This window comes from Puntigrus tetrazona, chromosome 18 (genome assembly GCF_018831695.1).
Source record: "Puntigrus tetrazona isolate hp1 chromosome 18, ASM1883169v1, whole genome shotgun sequence".
Classification (NCBI taxonomy): Eukaryota; Metazoa; Chordata; class Actinopteri; order Cypriniformes; family Cyprinidae; genus Puntigrus; species Puntigrus tetrazona.
Window position 1 is genome coordinate 18659542 of NC_056716.1, and position 27816 is coordinate 18687357.

Consider the following 27816-nt stretch of genomic DNA (forward strand, 5'->3'; position numbering starts at 1 on the left):
CCATTCGTTATCGTTCGACTGTTTGAGGTTTTGCACAATCTGCACCGCATGCATCGACTCATTCGGCTAGAAATTCATCTGAGGACTGACGAACACTTAGCTATGTGCGTCAGAGATGCGTTCACACTGCAAGCCAAACTCAGCAACTACACTTTTATGCTTAAACGTGTGCGTGCGTGTGTGTGTGTGTGTGTGTGTGTGCGTGTGTGTGTGTGTTTAGGCTAGACGTTACTTAGTATTTTTACAAATGTCAAAAATTTCTGAAATCAATGTAATTGAGAAGAACAGAACAAATATCTGTCAGCGTGGAAAGAAAAATAAACTTGATTTAAGGAGAAATAAATCCTCATCCCACTGACGGATCATTTTCCTTGCAATATTTTATTTTCAGTGTTGATGCCACTGCTGACAACTTTTGAGTCTTTAATATATTCAATAAATAAATAAATAAATATTCCCCAGAATTTCACCCGGGATGAGTACAGTATATAAACATTGCTAAATCAAGATGCATTTACATTTGTTTTAATTTTTTTTTTCAAGCTTACAAATAAAATACTATTTGGCAGTGGGATCAGAAAAATTAATTTAATTCAAGGGGGGAAAACTGGATTATTTTGCATACTTAACTAATAGACACTTTTATTGTTTTAAGCATGAACTCTCTTATTTATTTTTAGCAAGACAATATCTTAAATCATTTACCTAGAAGATGTATTTTGATTTATGTAAAAATATTTTAATTTATATTTGTCATGAAAGACAAAGTACTAATAAAATATTTTCAATATTTTTAATTTCATAATAAGTTTTAATGTAATTTCTCACGAGATTAACTTTTTATTCTCCTGGTCCTAAATCTATATATATATTATTATTTTTATATTATATTATTTTATATTGTCACTGCTGACAACATCGTATTAAAAAAAAAAAAAAATTGTTCATAAATTATTTTAAAATTCATGCAAAAGGAAGTTGGGGTGCAGTTATGAGGAACGTAAAGTTCGATTTAAAAATCTCGTGAATTCTAACCTAAAAAAAAATTACATATTTCCATTTAAATATGTCATATTTCGATTTTCATCTGATCCGCATTCAGCTGCAGCGTGAACGTCATCCAGAGCAAGGTTTAGTGCTAATACTAAATACATTTCATTAGTGTTACGGCAAAGAAGCAGACGGCTAGTCTGAGATGATAATACTTTCAGAAGGAACAATAAACCGTTTTTTAGCGTCTAGCGTGATTTTCTCAGCAGTCTGTCCTCAGGTTTGCATGCTGTATTGTAAGACACTTCGATAAGAAAGCATCTCCTAGAGATATAAATCAATACAGTGCATCGCTTAGTTTTTTTTTTTTTCTTCAGTAAAGCCGATGAGCTGAAGGCTGTGGTGCGAAGGAGCTTGTTTGTTAATATATGAAATATTACATTGTCACGGTCAAAAGCCTGCGAACACTCGAAAATGCTCGTTTCTATATGATATTGCTCTATTTGCGTGCTATTTACGTCAGCGGTTTGTGGAAAAATAGCCCCTGGTTTTTTAAAATCCTTAAAGAAATAAAAGTGCAAACCGAAAATGAGCCAAAAATACTTAACCAACTCAAAAATGTCTGAAAGCAAATGATCAAGCCAAGCTCATTTGAATAAAAAGACCTCAGCACGCTTTTCAAGCCAGTCATTAGACACTAAGAAGTTTGAAATGATGGAAAAAATATCATTAGTGAAACATGTTCGTTGTTAAATTGCTTAATTGTGCAATTAAATATTATGATATTCACACATTTATGGTTTAGGGCTGCTGAGGTATATTCCCATTACGGACTTTTATGTTGAAGTTTTGGTTTCATTTCCTGTTCTTATCTTGTAGTCTTTGTAGTTTTTTAGCTCCTTTGATTATTTCAGCGTTACTATTTCCTGTGTTAGGTTCTTGTTTCCTCGGTTACTTGCGTTCTCCTTGTGTTTAACGGTTTCTGAGATTTTAGTTAAATGAATATTTTTAAATAAACCCCAAAATACTAATATATATGCGCATGAAGCCGACGATGCATGTTTTGTTTTCTTATTAACAAAAACAAAATGTTTGCAAACTTTTGACCATGACGCAATTCATTTTTTTAAAATCTTAAATAATGAAAAACCAAACTACAGTAAAAAAAGCAATAAAAGAGATGTAAATCAAACTAGTTTCTCATAATACTTTGTACTGTTTCCTACTGGAGAGAACGTCTCACTGGTGTCTCGTTGTTCTGAGCGCTGTTTAAGACCTCTTTAGTGTCTCGTGGAAGCACACGTGCTTTCGGAGGAAATGCCCTGTGCTCTCCTATTATCTGCTAGCAACGACAGAGCTTATTGTTTTTTTTTTTTTTTTAATAAAATAGTTCTATGACTTATGCAATAAATACGAATGTTTCCTAAGGTCTCGGATCCAAGGCTCCTCGAGGTGGTGAACACTGACATCACCGCCACACGTCTGCCCCGATCGCTCCGCCTACTAATGATGATGTCATCCGTCCCGTCCTGGACGTCCTCCTCGGCCGTTCAGATGTTGATCTGAGAGAAAGGGAGGGAGGATGATCAGTCCAGTGGAGGAAAGGATGCCTTGAGGTTTACAAATGCAAAAAACTTCTCCAGCCACCAGAGGGCGCCAGACAATATCATTAGATAACCAGTGGAAAAACTGAGTCCTGTTCAGACAGGAAAAATACATTTTCAGTTTTCAGTTCGGAAATATTCTCACATTTATTATTGTAGTCATCCGTGAAAGACAACGAACCCTCTATAGCCCACATTATGTGCAAAATGTAAAAACCGAAGATTTTTTTTTTAATTCAGCAAGGGCATTCAATTGATTAAAAGTGACCGTGAAGATTTCTATTTAAACTTTTCTATTTATCAAAGTATTATGAAAAAAAACCTCACTGCCCCTGCAAAAAAATAAAAATAAATAAATAAATAAATAAATAATAATAATAATAATAATAATAATAAAAATATAAATATATATATATATATATATATATATATATATATATATATTTTTTTTTTTATTAGAGCACATTAGAATAATTTCTGAAGGATCATGTGACACTGAAGCAACACAATAATGAACTACATGTTAAAATATATTCAAACAGTTATTTTAAATCGTAATATTTCACAGTATTCCTGCTTTTATTGTACCCAAACCCATGAGACTTTATGAAAGTGAAAAGCTATTTAGTTGTGTTGTTCTGTGTGTCATTTATATTATTATTATTTACTTTTTACAGAGACATCGAGGCTATTTTCAAGGCAATATCTGAATAAATTATACGAGGTATAATAAAAGACATTTCGCTTAGACACACCTCTGAATAAAACGGCTGTCTATTGACATGAATAACAATATAATGCAATAAAATACGTTTCACGGTCATTTTAGTTTGGCAAGCAAAGCATGATGGAGGTTGCTCTGTGTGTAATTTATAAAGGCAGTGAGGCCACAGAGGGTTAAATGCCCAGAGCAGCTGTGAGAATGAATAGTGAAGAGAAGCCTTGAGGTATTTCAGTAAATCCCACAAGCTATTGATAGTCAATGTGAAAGCCATTAACCCACCGCCCCACAGATTCTGATGCAAGAGGGTGAACGGTTACGTTAGGTAACAAAAACTGACTTCCTGTACAGTTATTACTCAACATTTGGCTGAATGAAACCCCGTACTCATCTCTTACTAATCTGAGGCGCTGTGTAGCGTGTAGCCCTTCCTCACGAAACACGTGCATTTCATACTGTCTTTGCTTTTGACAATGATTTTTAAGGTGAATGTATTATTAGGTCTAGTAGTGTCACTTATTCAGCAGAAAAAACACGACTCCTTTCTGAATGTAAGCCAGATTTCACATTTGTTCTATTCACATTTATGAATGACGATTATGAATTATACCCACCGAAAGAAAATGCAAACACAAGATGTTCTCTGATTTTGTAAAAGAATAGCTTATGCATTTATGAAAGCGTTAATATTAAGTTCCCTCGCATTAAATGGGAGTATTTGAACACATCTATACACTCCTTCGCATTTTGTAAGTTAAATGGATTGTTTAAATCCTTATTTGAATATTTTGTCATCTAAAACTGAAACTGAAAGCTGTATTAAATCTATATTTATTCCTATTTTGCAAAAACGTACATTTTTGTAGTTTTTAAACTTAACTTTAATTAGATAATATTAGTCCTTTTTAAAGATTGTCTACAGTGTTCTTCACTGGATGCTCGCTAAGCTAGACTAATAAGCTATGAGTCAAGAAATAACTCTGAGTGTTTCCTATTCATTTACTGGTGACAAATGCACCGGACTTCCTGTAGGGATTTTTACGCACGGCTTTAGACAATGACCTTCAGGCCAAGGGAGAGATGGGATAGAGGAAACTACAAACTGAGTCAAAAGGATGTAATAGAGAAACGCAAACATGCTTGGAGGAATATCCCTGTTCCGCTTGTTTACGAACTCACCTCCTGTCTGGACTTTGAGGAGGCGGAGTTACAGGAAGAGGTCACGCCCAGCAGGGAACGCTCTTCCGCAGGCTCCGTGTGGCCGCTGTCCATGGAGTCCGTATCGCTCGCTTCCGGCTGGGTCACTTCCTTGGAAGCTGACTTCATTTCTGGGATCTGAGCGACTTGAAACCTGGAATATTGGGAAGACAAGGCACTTAAATTTAATGGGAAATGGTTTGGGAGGTCTCTATATAGGAAGTACATCTATTTTGTCTAATAATGTTCACCAGTTCAAAAAACTGAAGCTTAAAACATATTTCTTTTGTATGGATTGAAACAACACATTTGAGCTGAAGTGAAGGCCTTGTCTTCTCAAAATGCACGTAATATTATACTTTTAGTTTTTTCCTCACCTCCCTACAGACAGGATGGTGACCTCTGGCGTCTTGACCAGGTCTGTGGGGCTCTTGTGCGTATCGATGGGCAGCAGCAGCTCGGGCCACTTCTTCTGACTGCAGCGGGAGCAGCAGAGTCCGGTGCGTGGTGCCAGCCCGTTTATAGTGTGCAAATGATGCTGATGAGAACACAGCCGCGGCAATGACCGAAATGGAGAGAAATGAGGAAGAGCCGGAAACCTGAGAGAGACACAGACAGAGACACTTACAAACTCACATCCATACTGTTTTACAATGCTTTTTAACAAAGGTACAGCAGACTGCCAAATTCAAACCTGGGACAGTGACATGGCACCCTAGCAACCACTCAGCAACACCCTAAACTACTCAGAACACATTAGTAACCCCATAGCAACACCCTAAACTACTCAGAACACCTTAGTAACCCCATAGCAACACCCTAAGCTACTCAGAACAACCTAGTAACTACATAGCGACACCCTAAAGTAACTATATAGCAATACCTTAAACAAACAAAGAAATGTTACTAGCCAAATACAAGTCTGGGACAATCACATGGCACTCTAGCAACCATATAGCAACACCCTAAACAACTCAAAACATCTTAGTAACCACATAGCAACACTCTAAACTACTCCGAACACCTTAGTAACGACATATCAACACCTCAGACTACTCAGAACAACTTAGAAACTATATAACAACACCTTAAACTACATAGAAATGTTACTAGCCAAATTCAAGCCTGGGACAACGACATGGTACTCTAGCAACCACAAAGCAACACCCTAAACAACTCAAAACATCTTAGTAACCACATAGCAACACCTTAAACTACTCAGAACAACAGAGTAACTATATAGAAACACCTTAAACTACATAGAACAACTCTGTATCCACATAGCAACACTCTAAATAACTTAGAACACCTTAGTAACCCCATAGCAACACCCCAAACTGCTCAGAACAACTTAGAAACCACATAGCAACACCTTAAACTACATAGAAACGTTTCTAGCCAAATTTAAGCCTGGGACAATGACAAATCACTCTAGCAACCACATAGCAACACCCTAAACAACTCAAAACATCTTAGTAACCACATAGCAACACCTTAAACTACTCAGAACAACAGAGTAACTATATAGAAACACCTTAAACTACATAGAAACGTTTCTAGCCAAATTTAAGCCTGGGACAATGACATGTCACTCTAGCAACCACATAGCAACACCCTAAACAACTCAAAACATCTTAGTAACCACATAGCAACACCTTAAACTACTCAGAACAACAGAGTAACTATATAGAAACACCTTAAACTACATAGAAACGTTACTAGCCAAATTCCTGGGGCAATGACATGGCCCTCTAGCAACCACCGACCTAAACTACTACTCAGAACACCTTAACAACCAGACAGCAACACTCTTAACTACTCAGAATATCTTTTTATCTAGAATAAAAAGTTGTTTAATTAATGCTTCGGCATACCAATGAAGTTTAATTCCTGGCATACCGAAACAGGCATGCTCAGAATGTTCTTAAAATAAGTCGCAGTACATTCAGGTCTTCTCCAAACACACAGAGGGCACACAGACCACAATCCACTCACGGAGTCCTGATTTCCACCCGCCCCTCCCATAGTTCCATTGTGATGATGTCAGAGGCCCTGTATAACGCAGAGCTATCCGCCTGCAGAAAAGGGCCTGGAATTAAAGGATCTCTTGAACCGAGCTGTTATTTCAGCAGGCCCTGATGACGGCGGCACACAGGATCTCTAGATTTGTGCCAGTAAATTTCCCAGAGGTCAAAGAGATGAAGCACGCTCTCTCTCGGGACTGTTAAAATGTGTTTGACATTATAAAACGCATAAATATGATCCTGAAATTCGACTGGACGCACACGAAAACTGTCAATAAATATACACAAAAACGCACAATAATGACCCCCCAAAGAACAGTCACTTCTGTCTTGATTTATAGGCCTGCAAACAAACTGCAAACTCATTAACACAGACACGAGCTCTCCCTCAGTCCTTCTAACACTACATTGATTTTTCATTAAGGAGTTTACAAGAATGAGGTGCTTCTTTATCTCAGCGAACGGAAAACTGCTTTCTGTTTCACGACTGGGAATTCCTCTCAGAGCTCAATTCATTTCATTAGTGTGGAGATGAGTCACGCAACGATTCAAGCGTCAGCTCTCTTCTACTTACTAATGCTGCATTTATTTGATCGGAAATACAGTAAAAACTTCAATATGAAATATCATTACAATTTAAAATGCTTAAATCATTTTCTAAATATATTTCTAAATGTAATTTATTCCTTTGACCAAAGCTGAATTTTCAGCATTGTCACATGATCCTTCAAATTGAATAAAAATCACAGTTTAAAACTTGCAATTATCTCATAAAGCAACATTATACATATAATATCATAAAATGCATGCTTTTCTAGTCACTTGCTTATTATTATTATTCATAATGTTAACAGACAAACAGACAAAAAATCACTCTCTACCTAGTCGGGGAATGTGGATATAAACTGGCTTTATAACTTTCTTAAGAACTGCAACATACACGGTTTGAATTGTAAGAATCTTCCAAGACATGTACTCATATAACAAAACCTTAGTTGTGACTCACAAGCCCTACCATCAGTATGTATCTAGGACAACTAACACTTATTATTCTCCAGTGGTGACACATATGGAAATATGGAACATTTTTGACAACGACGCTAGAAACTAAAAAACAGCGGTTCTTTATGTTTCTGTTATAGTTTGGGTTTCACAGATAGACACAGACTGACTCATTTATGATGCTGTGTTGACATTATGACCGGCGCTGTGTGTCACTCACGTGCAAGGAAAATCCCACCCTCGCAAAAAAAATATACTGTGCAGTAAAAAATGCATGGCCTTTCAATGCAAGTTAATTTCTTACTTGATGGATGAGCTCTTGTTGAGGGCCATCTGTTTGTTCTCATATTCCTGCAGAAGTTCTTCAAGAGCAGCCGCGTTTTCTGTAACACACAAACACGTCGAGTTGCAATGAAGCTGATCTCGCAGTGTGACGTGAGGATGAGTTAAATGTGTCGAGAAATATCACACACCTTTCTTCTCTGTGATGAGCCGCACTAGAATGCTGATGGTGTCTTCATTGGGGTCATCAACAATGTAGGGGCAAGGGTTTCCTGAGGACACAATCAAAAAAGTTTAAGTCTGTATAGTTTTTGCTATATTTACACTTTATTTGCATTTATATAAGTAACACATTTTATTTTGGATAAATGCTATTTATTTTTTATTATTATTTTTATTAATTTTTTTAGCATTTTTAAAGCTTTTTAAATTATTTATTTATTTACTCTTTTTTTGCATTTTTCTACTTAGCTTAGCTTAAAAATTAATACAGTATTGTAATAAATATACATTTACCATTTAAATACCACTTAAACACTTATTAATAACTGTAATAACTGAAGTTAAAACTATTATATGTAACTGAAATAAGATAGAATATTATATAAAATATATATAAAATATATATTATAAAAAAATTAATATAAAATATGATATATTGCCTTGTCAAACAACTTGAATAACTGAACACAACAGTAACTAATAAGGTTGATAAATACAAATAAATGAATTCATTTATGTTTTTAAAAAATGAAAAAAAAGCAAATAAAAAAATAACACAATTTTAAGTACCTAAAAATAAGCTTCACCTTTGTGCAAATGATATGGGTGACACATACATGTTTTTGACCGGTTATGTGAGCTTCACAGTGGAAAAAAATATTGTTTTGAAGCTCCAGCAGTATTTAAAAGTTCTCTCTGGGTGTGCATTGTATTGTCGTGATCTCATCACCATCATTAAGCACTATTTTAAAAGCGTTTAACAGCTCAGGGAAGCCGCAGCACTTCGTCCTCTTTAACCTCATCCAGAGTATTCACCATTAATCACCACAGGCAGACGGATTCAGAACACACCAAAAATGTCGTCACACCACTGCAAAACTCTCGACAGTCTCTATTGTGAGGCATTTGCGAATCTACGGCATACAGAAGGCTCAGTGTGCAGTTATCAGTGTCACTATGGCAACTCTATCCCAGAGTTCCAGAGCGAGGCAGCTGGGGACATACTGTGGAGAACAGCTCACTCAGCACTCTGCTATATTCACCCAGAACGAGCGTCAACACTGCAGCATTAACCAAAGACGGAGTCATGCATCTGCTGAAGTGTCTGGACACTTAAAATGTCAAAATACCAATGCAAGTGTTATCTGTTGTCTTTACAAGCTAAACATCGACATATAATGTATAGAATATATGACAGAATGAAGCCTGTGAGTCTCAAATAATAAAAAAGTAGACAGTGTTGACATTTTTTTGTGTGACTGTTTGTGATAAGAGGATAATGTTGATTTGTGGTTTTTCTCTTTCTCTCTGAACACCTGCATGAACCGACTTCATCCATCCTCTAAAAAAAAAACCCTCCTGCTTAAACCTAATCACAAACCGGCTAGAAAACTGAAAATTCAATTTATTGTTATTTGCAAAAAGTCTGGATCTCGTATTTCCTAGTCTAAGTCTCTTCTGCTCACCAGTTACTTTTCAATATTAAAATTTCAAATATCTGTTTTTTTATATGAATATACCGTAAAATGTATTTTATTTCTGTGAGGCAAATATACATTTTCAGTGCTGAAAACAGTTGAGCTGATTCATGTTTCTGCCAAAACCGTCATATCTTTTTATTTTTCAGGATCCTTAATACGTGCTTCAAAAGACATGCATGCATTTGAAATCAAAATATCTTCTAACATAAAAAAATGTATTTGATGCCACTTTTGATTGATTTGAGTATTACTTCCATTTAAAAATATTAGTGTACTTGTACATTTTACAGCGTTACACACTGTATAAAACTCTCGATTTAACCTCTCGATTTAAATCAAAAATAGAATTTTACTGTTTTAACATAACGAAAGAAAAATCTTTGTACTTTCTAGCTTCGGCTTATATAACGAGGTCTGTTTGTCTGACTACAATAAAATGACACATTTAACTTGATCTATTGCAGAACAATCTAATTCAATGGCTTGCATCTATTTTCAAACTCGCTGTGAGCCATAAAAAGGCTCTTTTTTCGCTCTGTAATTATTGTCTAGCTTCACCTATTGTGCTTTATCTGCAGCGACAGAAAAAGCATCTGCTGGGAAAAGCATCTTTGACACCTTTATGGTTTTATCTCAGAATAGCAGGTGTGGTCCATGCAAAAAATACTATACAAACATCACACTGATGCAATACCTGAACCATCGACTATTGCATGCTGCTCCTTCAAAATACAGCTGGAAACCGAAACGCTCGGACAACTATGCGGCCCATCGAACGGCTATATACGAGATTACTGTTAGACTCTGAAGCATTAAAATGCTGGTCAAAGTAGAAGTGCTCTTGAGTGCTTGAAAGCGAAGTGCTTATGTAATCGTTCCACCTCAAAAAAAAAAAAATGCCAAGTAAAGACATTTAATTTAGTACTGCACCATCAGAAATCGACAGGGAACGCTGACGTAACGACGGCGAATGGAGCGCTGCGTTTTCTGACTGCAAACGTCGTTACTTAGTTAAATGATTTCGACCCCGCTGCACCCCAGGGACTCATCATCCTCCTTCATTCAGAGCCCGTCGCCTTCTCTACGCCGTCCTGGATCAGGCCCAGACTTATACAGCACACGCTTTCAGACTCCACTCGAGCCAAGACGTTCATTATTAAACACCTAATGGCTATCTTGTGATATTTTCATTACGCTTTGTTCCCGAGACTTCTTACATAAACCGCGCATAGCGGTGCAGTAGGCTATTTTCCTCTCCTGTGTACTAAGGCACACTTAAAATAGAGGTTTCGTCGGCTGGTCTTGCAGTTTTTAGTAGTTTAGGTGTGTCTAGGACGATGTGTAATCTGATGTGGTTCACGCTGACCATGTTGGAACTAGTCAACTGTACGGTGATAGCAGTTAGTGAACACCTACGGGCACAGAACCGACTGAATTATTGATCTAAAGAAAGGAGATACAGCGGGAGTGTTGTGCTGCTCAAAGATACATGAGGAAAGCAGAGAGCGTTTTCTCAATCACATAGCAACGGCTACACAACAAAGAGACGTAAAAATAAGCAACAAAAATGACCCTCAGCCTCAGGACATTCAAGTGTTTCCACAAAATATAGCATTCTATTACTTGCTCTCCAATGGATGCTCTGCAGTGAATGGGTGCCGTCAGAATGAGAGCCAAACGGCTGATAGCAACATCACAATAAGTAATGCACACCACTTCACTCCATCAGTTAACATCTTATGAAACCAGTAGCTGCTTGTTTTTTTTGTCGTCTTTAAACCAAAATACGAGTCCTTAATCCATAATAACGCTTCCCCTGTTGTCCTCCTACATCGAAATCCACTCACATTTTTGTATAGAAGCGTTTTGGCTTGATCTATGCATATCCCTCTCCTGATTCAGAACAGATGGCTTTATCCCGCCTAAAAACGCCTTAAAGATGGCTTCGTTTCTTACACATATGCAACGTCTCGCTCGTCAAGATGTTAAACGAGGGACTGAAGTGGTGTTTTTATCAGCCGTTTAGACTCTCATTCTGACGGCACCCATTTACCGCAGAGGATCTACTGGCGAGCAAGTTATAAAATGCCACATTTCTCCAAACCTGTCGAAGAAACGAACTCGTCTGCATCTTGGATAGCCCAGAGAGTGAGCGCATTTTAGTGATTCGGTGAACTACTCCCTTTCCCATCATGCTCAGTCCCTTGTGGCTCCCACGATTTCTATTGACCGCGAACACTTTTGTCGCCTGACATCCTGAACAAAACCCCGAATCCAGCTCTGCTGCTCTGCTTATTCAGCTGCATAACATGCTGTAATTAAGGTGTCATTGAATCTGTTCCCGGAGCTGTACCCGCTTTACAGGCAGAACCTGAACCATCATATACTGTAGATGAAACACTGAGCTCATCACAACAGCTGCGGCTCCACCCACTGATACACATGCACACAAAGGAGAAGAAAACACTGTGTTCTTATACAGTGTACAGTGAATTTATGCAGTTTCACTCTAAGGAGGCAGGGTTTTAGTCTAACAATTGGGCCACTGAGTTCCTACACTGGAAATCAAACTTAGGTGGAGTGAGTTTTAACAGACAACAAATGAACTGTACAGATGCATTTGCATCATTAATAAGGGCGTATGCTTGACTTTTTCGGTTTCTGCTCACCAAGGCTGCATTTATTCGATCAAAGATGCAATAACTGTATGTTTCCCTAATACTGTGAAATATTTTTACAATTATTTTCTATTAAAGCGTATTTTATTCTTGTGATCAAAACTGATTTTTCAACATGATTTTTCGCATGATTCTTCAGAAATCATTAAAATATTAAAACCGGGTGCTGAAAAACGCAAAACCCTTTTTTTTTTTTTAAATCAGGATTTAAGCAAAAGAGCATTATTTGAAATAGAAAACCAAGCTAACGTTATAAGCGTCTACTTTTGATCAGTTCACTGAAATAATTCATTTGTGTGATTGCGTACTGTACCTTCTTTCTGTGGAGTGGCGGCTTCCGCGTCCACCCCGTCTTTCTCAGCACTGCAGCGGTAGCCTTTCTTCTTGAGCAGGTTGCAGATGAGAATTCCCAGCAGGCCCATCACACAGAAGATGGGCACCAGAGCAAACACAGCGTACTCCGTGCTCTTCTCCTCTGGACTCTGAACGCTGGTGGCGTTTGCACCTCCCGCTCCAGACCTGTTGGGGGTGCTCTTACCAACGCTACGTCTCTGCCGGCTGTATGGCTCTGTAGATACACACGAGACATAATTGCAAAAAAACTGATTCAAAATGACTGCAATTTTTGATTTTTTTTTTTAAAGTGACGGCAATTCTAAATGGCTCAAAATACGCATTAAATTAAATGAAACAAATCACGCAAAAATGTATCGTTTTGTCAAACGTTGATAATTGTTTTAATAGTTTAAACAATTGGGAAAACAGTGAACCTGAATCTATTCCTGTTCCTCAATCTATGTATCAGGATATGAGAGTGTATTGTGCATGTTATTTTTTGACAGATATCAATGTTGTTATTTTCAAATGAGGTGAATTTGATGGATTTTAAGGTAATAATGATCTATTTTATTAGCCAGTGATTATTCAAGGAAGTCAATATTTTAATATTTTTGGCCTAATTTTCCAACCGGCAGTCAGCTTAAGCTTTTTGACGGATATGATAACATGCATAATGGACGATGGTTGTTTTTTTTTTTATTATTATTTTTATTTTTATAATTATAATAATTGTAAAATAAAGAAATAAAAACATGTTGCTCAGAGATTCATATGTTTGGCTTGTCAAAAATATTACATTTATTCATTGCATTTATTTTTACCAATAAAGGAGCTGTTTTTTGATGTATTTATAGTCTCTAATAACAAAAATAGTTTATTTAGTTGTCTTTAGTATAGAACTTTTTAAAATGGTTGTTGCATTATATATATGTATATATATACACACACACACATATATATATATATATATATATATATATATATATATATATATATATATATATATATATATATATATATATATGAAAAGAACTGTTTATTCTTATGTTAATACTATAAAATGCAAATATTGATTTTTTTCTTGCATGTACTTTGCAATTTACTAAAAGTAAACTGAACAGATAGGTGCGGTCCTCAAACGTTCACACAACACTGACGTACAAAGAGCTAAACACTTACTCCTGACGCAGGCGTGGAGGGTGGAGGACTTCCGTGTAGCAGCAGGGTGAAACCTGAAAAATATGTCAGCTCATAAACACGCCCCCTCTACGCTTTTGGAAACTCTGTGAGACCAGGAAAACACATCCGCTCCGATACCAAAGTGACGCAACAATGACTAAATGGTTTTTCGTTCTTTTACCCGGGAAGGCATCCTCCACACGCGGCGTCGGAGTGCGAGGTCGGTGCGGTCGAGATCCAGCGGTTCAGTGCCCCGCAGGAGAGATGTGGGCGGCACGGCTCAGTGTCACTGCTATCAGAGAAGGTGCCTGCCGGGCAAGTCCGGCACAGTCCGGTCTCACCTGGACCCTCGACTTCCCCGCAAGCCTTAAAGAAACAAAGACACGCCGCTAAGATGACATAACCACAAACTGTGCGAAAGAACAAACTGTTACATCCCTCATAGCACGGGATCAGTTTCTGCCCTGAAATGGCATTTAGATAAGATCAGGACAGAATTTACATTTTTGAGTGAGCTAATCATTTTAAGTATATATTTATTTTTAAACCGTTGTAAAATGTGCATATACTGTACATTAAATGTAAAATGTAATGGAAATAATGCAATAAAAAATGTAATGTAATATAAAATGTAATATAAAATATAGTAAGTGTTTTTTTCTTTCTTTTATTTTTATGTTCCCCCAACATGAGATTTTGCGTTCATTAGATTAAAAATCTTGATGCAGTTTAACAGCATCTGTTGTGTTTTATAGGTATATAAAAAGAGATCATAATGTAGGACTAATAAACTAGACCAGATACGTGTTTTGTGGAGTCTTTTGGTGGCGTTATCTCTTACCGTGGTGGGCTCCTGTCCAGCTGGACAGAGCGGACACACGCACCCGTCCTCCCACCGACACTGCGCCGCTAACGCCCCCCATAACTCCAGCAGCTACACACACACACACACACACGACACCAAGCAGTGTGAAAACACACAAACAAACTACAACTAACTGGATAAATATTAGGATAATAAAGTGGGCGAAACATAGGCCTCTAACACTCGCTTTCTCTATTCTATCAGGTTTTTTATTATTTATTATAATCTGTATTGCATTAAGCCGAAACTTGTGATAGCACTTGCATATCATTGCTCTTTTTTTTTTATTTTGATCGCTTCTATTGTCCTCTTTTGTAAGTTGCATTGGATAAAAGAGTGTGCTGAATGACTAAATGTAAATGGGAAGTAAAGTGTTTAATAACAGTGATTTTTAATAACAGATATCACCCCAGTTGATCAATCACAATGCATTAAGATGTTTTTTGAAACGTTAATGTCTGTAAATGTCTGGATGAAGCCAGGTCAAACATTGATTTGTTTATTTTCATGACATATTTCAGACGTTTCATTTGAATATTGCTTTTTATCATGCAATAAATGTTAAAATATTGTCAACTGCCAACTAAATAATAATAATAATAATATAATAATAATAATAATAATAATAAAATAATAATAAATAAATAAATTTAACTATTTAATTAAATTAATAAATAATTTACAATAAAATAACATTTTGGGAAATTTTTCAGACCCTGTAAAAAAATACCGTTTTTATATAGTTGTTAATAAAATTGTTTAAATGTTTTATAAAACACTATTTAAAAATGTCATATGTAATTAAATGTGTTATGAGGAAATTTTGGTTCTTTCAGTGTAGTAATAAAACTAAAACCTGGTGTGTGTACGTGCTGTTAAAGTGAGGATTTCTGGATCACTGCATGAGCAAAAAATAATCTTTTCAGACTTTCAAATTTGTATTTTAACAGAAATCCACAGATGCAAATAGATAAAGTGTAATAAAATAAATACTTCAATATGCATTATGCATGTTTCTTGCCACTAGCATAAAAGTAGACATTTCTTTCTAAATTGTACAGTGCATGTAAAATGTCTTGTCCTAATTGCGGTATACTGTAGCACAGAATGAGATGTTTCTTCATTGATTACACTACAGGTTCTCAGTGAAGCGAAGGAAGGAACATTCAGTGAAGTGTGAGAAGACACAGCGTTCTGATAGAAACCTCACTGTAATATCTCTCATTAATTACTGATGGCTTCAGCACACCGCAGTAATCACAGGTACACACACACACACACACACACACACACACGCACACACACACACACACACACACACACACACACACACACACACACACACACACACACACACACACACACACACACACACACGCTCTATAATGAAGAGTCTGAAACTTACGATCAGACAGACAGGAGCGGAGCAGTAAAGGTGGTTCTTCATCTTCTTCAAAATATTCTTCTATACTCATGTAATCTGAAAAAGACGCGGCAGGAACTCAATGACACATGCAGCAAATATAACCTCGTCAGCGTCAGCACAAACCACCAAAACCTCACCACGCCAGAGACAGGTAAACAGCACTTAGACTCTCCTCTGATGGGCTGGTACAGTATGTGCACAGAAGTGATCTATAGGCTAAAGTGTGACATAAATAGTCGGCTGAACTAAAGCAGGCCTGCGGTTTGGGGCAGCACTGCTTTTCTTAGCCTATTTTTAAACTAAATATGCCCAGTCAGTCCAGAAACCACTTACTGGATCTACTGGAGCAAGAGAGAGAAATGGTTTTCTGAAGAGAAAATAGTGGAGTGCATCAGCACCGACGAACTACATGCAGACATCAGGAGACGCCAGCGGCGCTGCTCAAATACATGAGATCCAGCGGAGAACGGACTTTAGCTGGACTTTCTCGCTTCTCCGATTTTGTGCCAAAGAAAATGATGGCTACGTTATGTACCGTCCAGTTTAAAATCAAGTTAATATGAACCAAACGATCTGCTCTTCACATTCATTTCACACCAAAGAACTAAATATTTTTTGAAGCTGTAAATAAAACAAAGAGTGTGTTTTACAAGAAAATACTATTTCAGTCTTTCTACTTCCAAACTTTAAGTATTTCACTCGTCGATTCTGTATTTATGAAATCTATTACCGATTTCTCCAATTTTATTGCAGTGTATTCTTTGACATGACCGTTTTTGTTCTCTAAAATAATTTTCCACACTAGATATAAAACGTTTCCCAAGCTTTGAATGAGCAAATCTTCTGCATTTTATTAGTTTACTGATAGCTAGTTTGAAAGGCATCGTACTTAATGAACATTTTATAAAATCTTAAAGCAAAAAAATATAGAAATAAATAAATAAACAAATAGACAAATAAAAAAAATAAACTGTAAGAAAAAAATGTAGCAAAAAAGGGAAAGGGTACGGATAATTTACATACTTTTACCCTAAAACACAATGTAATGCAATGCATAATTCAAAATATGAAAAAAACTGTAAGAAATCAATATGGAAAATTACTCAGTATTATTATTTTTACAGAAATGTGTAAAAGACAACATAAAGTATTTTTTTTTCTACTAATTTGGTAGTTTGTTATATTTGTAAGACCAAAAATACAAAAACTATAAACTAAATCTCTAAACAATGTGAACTTATTTAAACTTTGTGAAAAATAAAACAATGCTAAACATCACACTCCATCAGCTAGTTGCACAGCAGATGCGGAAAAGTTAAATAAAGCTTTGATCTCGTCGTCATAACAACAGAACGCGCACAGGTGCCGACTGAGAGCCGCGCTTACCCCAGGGTGATGCTGTGCTCTGTTGCCCTGGTAACAGCTGAGGATGCTCTGCTCACTGTGATGACGCCTGCTCACTGTCCCACTGTACCTGTCTGCCTAACGCCGTCATTCCTTATACTGCCACTCAAAACCACGGCTCCGCCCACCACCCAAGAGAGGCCCCTCCTCCTTTACCGCAATCCTCCAATCGCATGAGTTCACTGGTGATATACACATTGTGGTGAAGCGGTTTTACATTCCAAGTAAATGTTTTCTAAACCCAAGCGAGGGATATAAAACATGAATGAATAAAAAGACAATAGCTGAGCTCGGAGAGCACGTGTCCGTCTGCAAGACATTCTGGCCCACGCTGCGCATGACTACAGCAAAAGTTCAATAGCTACACTACACATGTCTAACCTAACGGTGAAAGTGATTATGCAAAGTCCCGGATCTTCCTTGTTAGACATTTCTATCAACCACTCAGATTTTAGGAACAGAGAAATAGATACAGTTTCTAATCGACCGATAAATTCTTTTGCATTATGTGAGATCATTTATTTGAATGAATTTATTTTAATTGCTTAAAATATATAAAATACAGATTTTTATATTTGCATAATTATATTAATGTTTTTATATTATCTATGCTTTTATTAAATAAGAATAATGTAACGCTGTAATAAATGGTAAATATTTAAATAACTACTTATCATTCATATATTAACATTTCACTGTTTTTAACCCGTATTCTTTTATATGTATGCAACATATAAAACTTTTTTTCTTTAGATATTTTGATAAAATGTTACCTGAACATTTCTGGATCAAAGCAGCTTTTTCACGCACGGATATTAAAGTCATTCGTAATCTGGAACCACGTTTTCGTATATTATTCCGGAGAACAACCTGCAACGTTCCTACCAAATATAGACAGGGAACGGCTTAAATCAAGGCTTGTTAAACTTCTGAGCGTTTCAGAACGCGGAGATATGAAAAGCAACAAACAAAAGAGTTTACAATTTTGGCAGCGATCACCACCTTCGCCCTTCTCGACAAATGACAGGGCTTTTCGGGAGAAATGTTCAAAGAATGAATGAACGCCCACCTCCTCCTCCTCCGCCGCCGCGGCCGCCCACCCACAAACCACCACACAGGAAAGTCTCGTCCTTCACATTTCGAGATCAGCTGCCAGTCAGCCGTGCCTCATGCCTGCTTAAATTTAGCTCTTTCATTAAAAAGCAATAAAGTCGCAACGAACAGTAATTACAGTTCTTTGCAGCTCTATCTCGGTACTGTCCAATTTGCGTGGCTTTGGGAGCGCATGAAACACGGCATAAAGTAAATAAAACAACAACAAACATAAAACAATCACCTAGAATTATCCATTTTAGGATCTGTCATGTTACAGATCGGGGCTGCCCTGGACTGACTTCTGGGAGCGCCGTGTTTTGCAGCTCGCGTCCTGCCAGCGCGTCTCTCCAGGATCCACACTCCCGCTTCTAGACCGGATTCAAGCCATAATACAAGACAAAGCGAGAGCCCCGGTCCAAGAGCGCAGCTCTGTTCTACAGCCAAAGATCGAGACGAGAAACCACAGTCTAGCCATCGCTAGACTGACACATTCTTTTTAAGCTTTCAGAAGTATCGATTAGCTACAACCAAATAAATGGATGCGTGCAGCAAATGCAATTCAGTATATATCGTTTTCGCTGACTGATAAAAACTAAACCACAACAGGAACGCACAACATCTCAGATCGTCCAAATCAGTAACGCTGCTGCGTTGAGTGCATCGCGCTGTGCACTTATTGATGTGTGTTTGTTAGAACTCTTCTTTTTAGAAATTATTTAAAAAAATGCTTGTTTGCATGCAATACAATTAGATATCGCTTGTTACCAAAAGGAAGATTCTCGCAATTTAACAACATTCTGGCAAGGTTCTATTAAAACTACGCACAAGCATTCCTCCAGTAACATTAATGGAACGTTTGTTCGAAATTAACCTGATCTTTAATGAAAAATAACGTTATTTATATATCGTTCATGGAGTGTTTCTTTCTCCGAAACATTTCAGACCATGTTTTTAAATGCTCCTACTTGTTTTAGAATGTTCAGAGAACATTCAAAAGTGACGTTCTTCGAAGTTTATTAAAGTTCTGAAATATTTTTAATATTTCAAATAACCGTTTTCTATTTGGATTTATTTTAAAATGTATTTGATTCCAGTGTTCATCAATCTGATATGATGACTTGCTGCTCAAAAAACAATTATTATTATTATTATTTAATTAATGAAGTATTGATACTATTTTAAAAAGTATTACAGCTTTTTTTGAAGACCTTATTAAAGAACTCAAGCCACGTGAGACGGCCTCGTAACACTTGTCAGCAAGTTTGAAAGCTGACATGTGCTATACGACCACGTGTCACTTCCTGTTCTCGCTCTGAATGTTCAACATTGCCATCTTTCTTCAAATCCCCACTTGCTGACAAATATAGCCGGGGGTTTTAATAGCCAGACACTTTCCATTTTTCCTCACTTTTACTCCCTTTCTCTGTTCCTTCAAACGAACTGACCACCGTTTGCTTTCAGCTGCTAACAGTATGTTTTGTAGTATGCACTGCATGTTTCAAGATACGTGCCAACCACGTGCTGTGGCCGGTGACCACCACAATCCCTCTGTCACCAGGGGTGAAGAATGTTATGCAACCATTACAGCATCCAAAGAGAGACGCTGAATGCAAACCTCATCAGACAATGGGATGAAATGGGAGTTTCTGCTCATAAAGTTGCACTAGGCTTCATTTTATGTTGCTTGTGAACAAAATGAGCTATTGTGTACCGAGCAGGGAAAAGCAACACTGATGCATAAAAGATGCTTTTAAGAAACCTGTGTGAAAGCATTATTTTTGCCATTTTGTAATGCTATTTTTCACAAAAAATCAGGCTCCTTAGCTTTAACAATGTTTTATACTGTGCATATATACTGTATATATATGCACAGTAACATATATATATATATGCCATATGTCATTAGCTTTTAGATCACACACACAAGGGTTCCCAAAAAAGATTTCGACCTGACTACATTTGATAAAAGTTTTTTTCTTTCCCTCTGGAAAATACACATCATTGGGTGGAACTGTCTTTTGAAACCCAATAAGAATGACTTCGCCTCTGCTAATAGCTCTTTAATCAGAGCTGAAAAAAGCGTAGTGGTAAATGAAGTGTTTTGTTGCTTGTTTGGAAGCGTCTCGTGTTCCTGTTTTGGAGCATTTGCCGTCAAAAGACGAGGTCACCGATAACACAAACATGATTATGGGCCATGTGCATCATTCTACTGCGGTTGCTGCAAAGAAAAACAGAGGAAAACCAATTATTCTCGGAGATGAAACATCTGCCTGTTCAAAATAGGGCCCTTGATGTCATGCCTAAATAACAGTTGCCAACCACCATTCTGGACAAATACCTACAAAATGGCTATTATCTCCTCCTATGGACAAGACATTTGACTATTCATAACCACGGTAGATAGCATAACGATAGCTCTTTTCGCCATTAAATACATGATTGTCTCATAAGTATTAGACTGTGTCTATATTTAGGTTTGTTTACTCCGCGTCAGAAGAGCTATTTTGACACAATTTTGATTGTTGGCTTCAACAAGCTCCCTATATGAAATACACTTAAGCTATTTAAAGGGACAATATGTTTTTAGATTTTTAATGTCTGAATAGAATTACATATATATACGTAGATAAAGCTGTAGTTTGCCAATGCGATGCTATTAATGTAAAGTGCAGCACAGGGACTTCAGTAGCGTCAGTAGTACTTTTGCACGTACTTCTGCTGCTGTTTGTATCTTTCCGTTAAGTGTTTATTTACCATAGTAAACACAAGCTGGCAGTAGCCATGTCAATGCTGAGAATGTAAACTGAAACAGTGAGAAAGAACGTCACTGGTGTAGGGTTCCTTTGTTTGATTGACACGCTGATATCACCGCCTGTAAGGGAACGGACTTAATGTCGTAGAGGTCAGAAAACATTTCAATATCTGTAACAGAAAAAAAGAAAGAAGGAACTGCTTTCTTATAGAAGGAAATGTAAAAAAGTGAAACAACATAGAATTAAATCATGAACTGGGCAAAGCGGGAATCCATGTTACAACCCTATAAAGTCGCCGAGATCATTCGGGAAATGTAATATTAATGAAATCCATATGTTACGTGATTCCACATTGCCAACAACTGAGATTCTCAAAGCATGATCTGCTAATGAGAAATAAATGGTGTAACTGTAATGTAAATGCATTCATAGATTTATTTTCTTATATTTGATAATATATAAAAATATATTTAATATATAAACATAACATTTGTATGAAATACACGTGAATGTGTTTGTATGTATATATATATATATATATATATATATATATATATATATATACAGTATATTATGTCAAAAAAATGTGGATGTGATTAATCACTATTAATCGTTTAAATGCACTAATTATATTATAATATATATCATGTTTTAATTTTTTGCTGTGCTGTGCTTTAAAATACACTTACCTTTTTCCCTTTCAATTCATTTAGAATTCTTTTTGACATTTCTTCAATGTTTAATTTCTGACTGAAAATTGTTAAAGTAATCGTTAAATAGACGATATTGTACAGGCGTATTTAAAGTCATTTAAACTAATTAAATTTGATATAAATTTAAACAATAAATGCGAATAACATGCAACTGCATTTCTGAAAACATTAAAATATTTTATTATTTTTAGAAGCTACAGTCTTTTTTTAAAGTATAGCGCTTTTTTTTCTAAAAGTGTTCATTGCCGCTTCTTTTTCGCAGTAGAATGCCTGGCGTAGACAAGGAAAAGACCTGGAGGGAGCTCCTTTCAACAGGTTAGAAATTAAATGCCACAAAAACGCTCCCCTGATGTTGAACAATCCCAGTTTTCAGAGCTTCAGTTCTGTAAGAGCAGAAATGCATCAAAAAGTGTTCGCTAACAAAAACAGCACATTTGCTAACTTTTCCAAGAAAACCCAACGTCTACAAAAAGGGAGGTCATAACCTTTGCCTTCAGATGAATTGGTCACCCAAATCCACTGGCCGTGTCTTGTTCTCTGAACCCATAATTACCCTCCACTACAGGAATGTCATATTACCCACGCTGCCCAGTGCTAATTAATGGATGGCGAAGGGTGCAGGGCTGGGTCATGTGGCCCTGCATCTGATGGAGAGGGGACTTCCTGTCACATGTCCGTCTATGCCCTCTAATAACACCCTGAACGGGCACCAAAATGGCCCCGGCACCAAGTGCTGCATCATCACATCCTGAATAGCAACATTTTCCCTTTGTGTTGGTCTTTGTGGTCACAGCTAGTGTAAAAACTAACATTCCTGCAGCTCAACATGAAGCTAGGGATGCCAAGATCCTGTGTTTAGTTCCTAGTAAAGTACACACTTTCAACGTGACTCACATCGGTCTTCAATGCGCTAGTGATTCGGATTCAGGAAAGAATTGTTCTCAAATTTGTTTTTACATGAATTTGTTGAACTGGTTCTCAAACAAGCCACTGAGACACTAGACCAAGAAGGATTTGTTCACAAACCAGACTGAAACAGTCCTCAAGTCAGAATGATTCATTCGTAGCGATTCATCAGAGTGAATCGCTAAGAGCAAATTTTGAAGTCATCAGTACACTGACTCATTAGTCCAAGATTCTTTGTTCACAGACCAATCTGAATCACTAAGAGCAGTTTTTGAATCAATATCTCATTAACTCTTTTGACTAAGAATAATTATTTTGCAAACCCAACAAATCGCTTGAACCAGCTCTCAATCAACAACCCACGAAACATGATAAGTTCACAAATCAGACTGAAGCTCTCAAATCAACACGTTATTTAGGCAAGAATGACTGATTCACAAATAAATCTGAATCAGATTTTTTATTTATATTCCCCTGACTCGTTCAACTAAGAATGATTCTTTTACAAAACCAAACTGAATCCCTCAGAGCAGTCCTCAAATCACCACTCACTGATTCACTGAACCAATAATGATTCTTTCACATACCAAAGTGAATCGTTAAGAGAATTGTTCACAAATTCTCACAAAATCTTATTCACAAATCAACAACCCACCGACCATGATTTTTCACAAATCAGACTAAACTGGTCAGAGCAAAAAATCATCAAAATCCCTAACTCACTGAACCAAGAATTGATCAAGATGAATCAGTAAGAGCAGTTGCTGAATCAAAAACCCACTGATTCATTGTAGATAAAATGATTCAGACTGAATCACTCATGGGTTCTTGGGTCAACAATTCAAGAAGCAAAAACAAGGAAAAACTTTTTAATACAAATTAATTTTAGCACTGTTTAATGCAAATGAAAGCAAATCTTTTATGTTTTTTTTTTACTTATAGTCATAACAAACTGAACTAGAACTAGAACAAATTCAAATAACCAGAAACACTATTATTGATTGGATGACAAAAACCTCATAATAAACAGCAATATGTGCCTACATATGACTTTTTGACCATAAAAGAATCATTGAATCGTTTTTTAAACGAATGCCTTGAGCTTTATATCAAATAGGTTGCAAAAATATTGTTCACAATTTCCTAACTGACACATAATATCTCTCATGCATAATATAAAGACTATTCCCCATGATGTTCCTTCAATGATCAGTCACACAACTCAATGCATCACAGTAGTGGAGTCACCAGAAGTCACAGGTTCACAGAGTAAATCCCTGCTGATCTGAGGTCAGAGCGGTCGGTGTGCCAGCATCGCCCAAACCGCGCAGAGGTCAACACGGACGCGGCAGCCAACGCAGGTAGATGTCTGCACGCGAGGGAGGGAAAAGTATACAGTAGATTTGGTTGTTTCTGGTGAAACGGTCCACCAAGACAAATAATAAAGCTTTAATTAAACCACTGATTCCTGCATCCAGCCGTGGAGGGTTTGGAATCTGCCCAGACGTTCGCTTCATAATTTCAGAGAAGCGTGCCCAATGTCAGAGCGCAAAGACTCCTGCCAACCAAACTCCCACTTCAAAACCGAATTGATGCTGTCGCTCCAGTACGGGTCAAGCGAAGAGCATTGCTAATTACAGATAACAGACCCGGCAAGACCTCTCGGGCTTCGGGGCAGAGCTGCTTCTTGTTTGGACGGCAGAGTCACAGAATTCAGGATGATCAAACGAACTCTATCAAAACAAAGTTACGCAAGCATCTGAAAAATGCACAGACAGCTAGGCTAACACATGAACATAAGTCTCGTTAGTATGGAAACATTCTGCACAGACTGCTGAACGCTCCCGTGGGACTCAGATCGTCTCTGATTATTAATGGCGATAGTTTAGAGGATCTACGGCAGTGAGAAACTCTTATTTATGGGTTTTAATCTAACTAAAGGGGCCTTTACACAGTCAAGTTAAGGCCGGTCTGTGCCTGCACAAAATTCATTGTAAAGATGTCCGAAAAAAAGGACTGAATTGTGCCTGCTCAAGTATAAAACCGCTGCGTAAATACATTTATGAACAGCATTAAACAGTCTGTGGATACTTACAGTAAATGTTATTTCAGATGTACTTCTGCGCCACTGTGTAGTGCAAATTTAGCATAAGTCATTCTTAATACAATACCATTTTCACTGTAAAGGTGGCAATTAGGTACCTGAATACGAATACAAAATGTTAATGTTGCTCAGAGGGACATAAAAGCCAGACGAAGCTTTGTCTGCTCTGCACCACCTCAGCCCATGGTATTAAAGTAGTAAGTTGCAATTGCTTTGTAAATGCATTCATGCCACCTCTGAGCAGCGTTAAACAGTTGGTGTAAAGACACCTAAATGCTTCAAAAGTGCTTCTGTGCCACCTTTGCAATGTAAATTTAGTGTTAGGTGTGCAAAGATGCCTAAAATGCCAACATTTCACTGCGAAAGCCTTCTAAGGTGCCATTAAACACTGTTTAATGCCACACTAAAGTGACATAAATGCACCTACGATATCATGGGTCCGAGCAGGCATAATTAAGCCCGTCTTTTTTGTAGCATCGTGTCTTTACACTGAATATTAGAAGGGTGCAGAGCAGCCTTAACTAGGCTGTAAAGACACTGACTAGCAGACTGTTTATTAATACATTGCAACAAAAATTAAATCAGGCAGCTGAAATCATCAGTTCTAAAAAGACTGGCTTCATGCAGATAAACCAAGTATTTTACATATTCTGCCTCTGATGCTTTTCCATGTAGGGTGGATCGGAATTAAAGGTGGATTAAAAGTTGGTGCAGACTTCACGTTGATGAGTCAAAAAGCTAAATTCAGATGTGCCAAATATATTAGTCTGCTGGCCCGTCCCATGACAAACATTGCCTGTATTAGAGTCATGCATTCAATCACACTGCTTTATAAGCCTTAAAGTTACTAAAGCATTTGTGTGGCTCATAAAGCAGTACATGCATACTTCAAACGTGAGCATAAAACACGTTTAGGCATTTTGTTAATGCCTGTGAAAAAAGTCAAACTATGAAAACGTGGCAATTACATCCTGCTTTATAACAGTCCAGGCTGTGCGCCAGTGCTGCGTATCACTATAATATTCACGGAGGGTTCACAAAAGATGTTAATTATAACGACAAGGGGTGGTGCCTTGTATCTTAAAGTCTTTTAAATAGGAATTTTGGGATTTATCCAACATGCTTCGGTGCCTATAGGCTGACACATATATGTTATACAATGTTTTACAACACAGCGTTTTTGTTTATAGTGCAGACCATAAATTATGCATGCAGCACAAACATGTGTTTCCAGCTGGTATAAACCGCAGCTGGCGCAGTGCGTGCCAAAGTCTGGAGCCAAAGTGTGTGTGTGTGTGTGTGTGAAGCTGCCCACATTATGATGAGCTGTATTTAAATCCGCTCACTGCCTTCTCTAGTGAACTGAGTTCACTGGAAAAGAGCAGAACAATTTGTGATCCCTGAATGATTTAAAGAGCCGAAGTGGACGACACCGTGACAGGAGGTAAATGATGGTAATATATTATTACGTTACACTTAGTTTCATAAAACCAATCGATTCCGTTCCTCATTCTGCTCTCGTATATCAGACACTTGGAAATTGCAGCAGATACAAGATGTTTATACACGCGCCATAAATGCTGTTGGTAAGTTCACAACATACAATAAAACACAATGTTCCTCTAATGCTGTCATTTTGGTGCAGTAGCAAAATGTACTTATTTAATGGTTTTCATGCATTTGAAATCATAATTTTATGTCCAGATAATACATCATAATATATACATAATGCTACAGATCAGTGATTCCCTTTACCATTTTTGTACTATGGTAATCATAGTTTGTGACAAAAAGGGTACAACAGTAATAACGCTATAATAAACTCATTTTTTGGATAATAAAATAATATTACACAGCTTTCAGAATGTTTATCACTGTTTAGTTCCCTTCTTTTTCTGGTGGTTAAAAAGTTGTCTGAGAATCCAATAAATGAAAAATCAACAGACTTTTGCCAGAAAAGTAACCTGTACATTTTTAATGTAAAGATTGGGTACATTTAAATACGCATACACATAAATATACGCATCATCACTGAATAATCACTCATACGGTGTAATATAATAAAAGTCATTAAAATATGAATTCTAAACATAATCAAAAGCAGTAACATAGAAGTATGTGGAATTTAATTTCTATTTACGCACGATAATCATATCAGAGTGTTTTTGTTTAAGTGATCGAGCCCTTCGAAGTGATTGAGAGATTCGTCGTGCGTAAAGACCACCACGAAACACTGGCGAACTCAACTCGTTTGTTTCTATTCTATTGGTTTTTACTGGAACTGTCGGCAAAACTTATTTTTCTAACTGTAAACCCGCCAGTGTACCGATCAGTACAGTGTATCTACGCTCCACGCAAGCGACTTCATAAGCAACTGAAAATACCGGCAAAAATGCCGCATCCGCATCCGCACTGCAACCGTCCCCCGTCTGTTAATAAACTCTTTCGCACAGTGAATAAAGTTCGCATTTCGTCTTACCTGTTTTACTGTGAAATCATAAGTGTCCTATAATCATCGTACGCCGGATGTGCGATCTATAATTAGACAAAGAGAGGGAGAGACAGAACCGCAGAGATGAGCTGAAGCGATCCAACATTTGAACCGAGTCACTGAAAACTGAGAGAGACGCGTCACGGTGCGCGTGTAATATGAGCTTCACCTCGCGCGCGCCCTCTGTCTCTGCCTCTCTTTCCTTCTTTCTCTCTGTCTCTCTCTCTCTCTCTCTCTCTCTCTCTCTCTCTCTCTCTCTCTCTCTCTCTCTCTCTCCCTCCCTCCCTCCTTCTCTCTCTCTCTCTCTCTCTCTCTCTCTCTCTCTCTCTCTCTCTCTCTC

At 37.3% G+C, this 27816-nt stretch overlaps 1 protein-coding gene across 2 annotated transcripts; it reads right to left on the bottom strand.

The window, feature by feature from the left end:
* Nucleotides 1-1291: 1291 nt before the first annotated feature.
* Nucleotides 1292-27620, bottom strand: relt (RELT TNF receptor). 2 transcript variants are annotated; one of them, XM_043216723.1, is made up of 11 exons: nt 27465-27620; nt 15990-16064; nt 14561-14653; nt 13901-14085; nt 13720-13772; nt 12515-12769; nt 8012-8092; nt 7843-7921; nt 4890-5111; nt 4495-4666; nt 1292-2552 (listed from the first exon to the last, which is right to left on the bottom strand). In XM_043216723.1, exons 2-11 carry the CDS (start codon nt 16029-16031, stop codon nt 2541-2543), a joined length of 1194 nt encoding a protein of 397 aa, XP_043072658.1. In that variant the 5' UTR covers nt 16032-16064; nt 27465-27620; the 3' UTR covers nt 1292-2540. The 2 variants fall into 2 exon arrangements, with proteins under 2 accessions (XP_043072658.1, XP_043072659.1); XM_043216724.1 differs by lacking the exon at nt 27465-27620 and adding an exon at nt 17397-17461.
* Nucleotides 27621-27816: the final 196 nt, after the last annotated feature.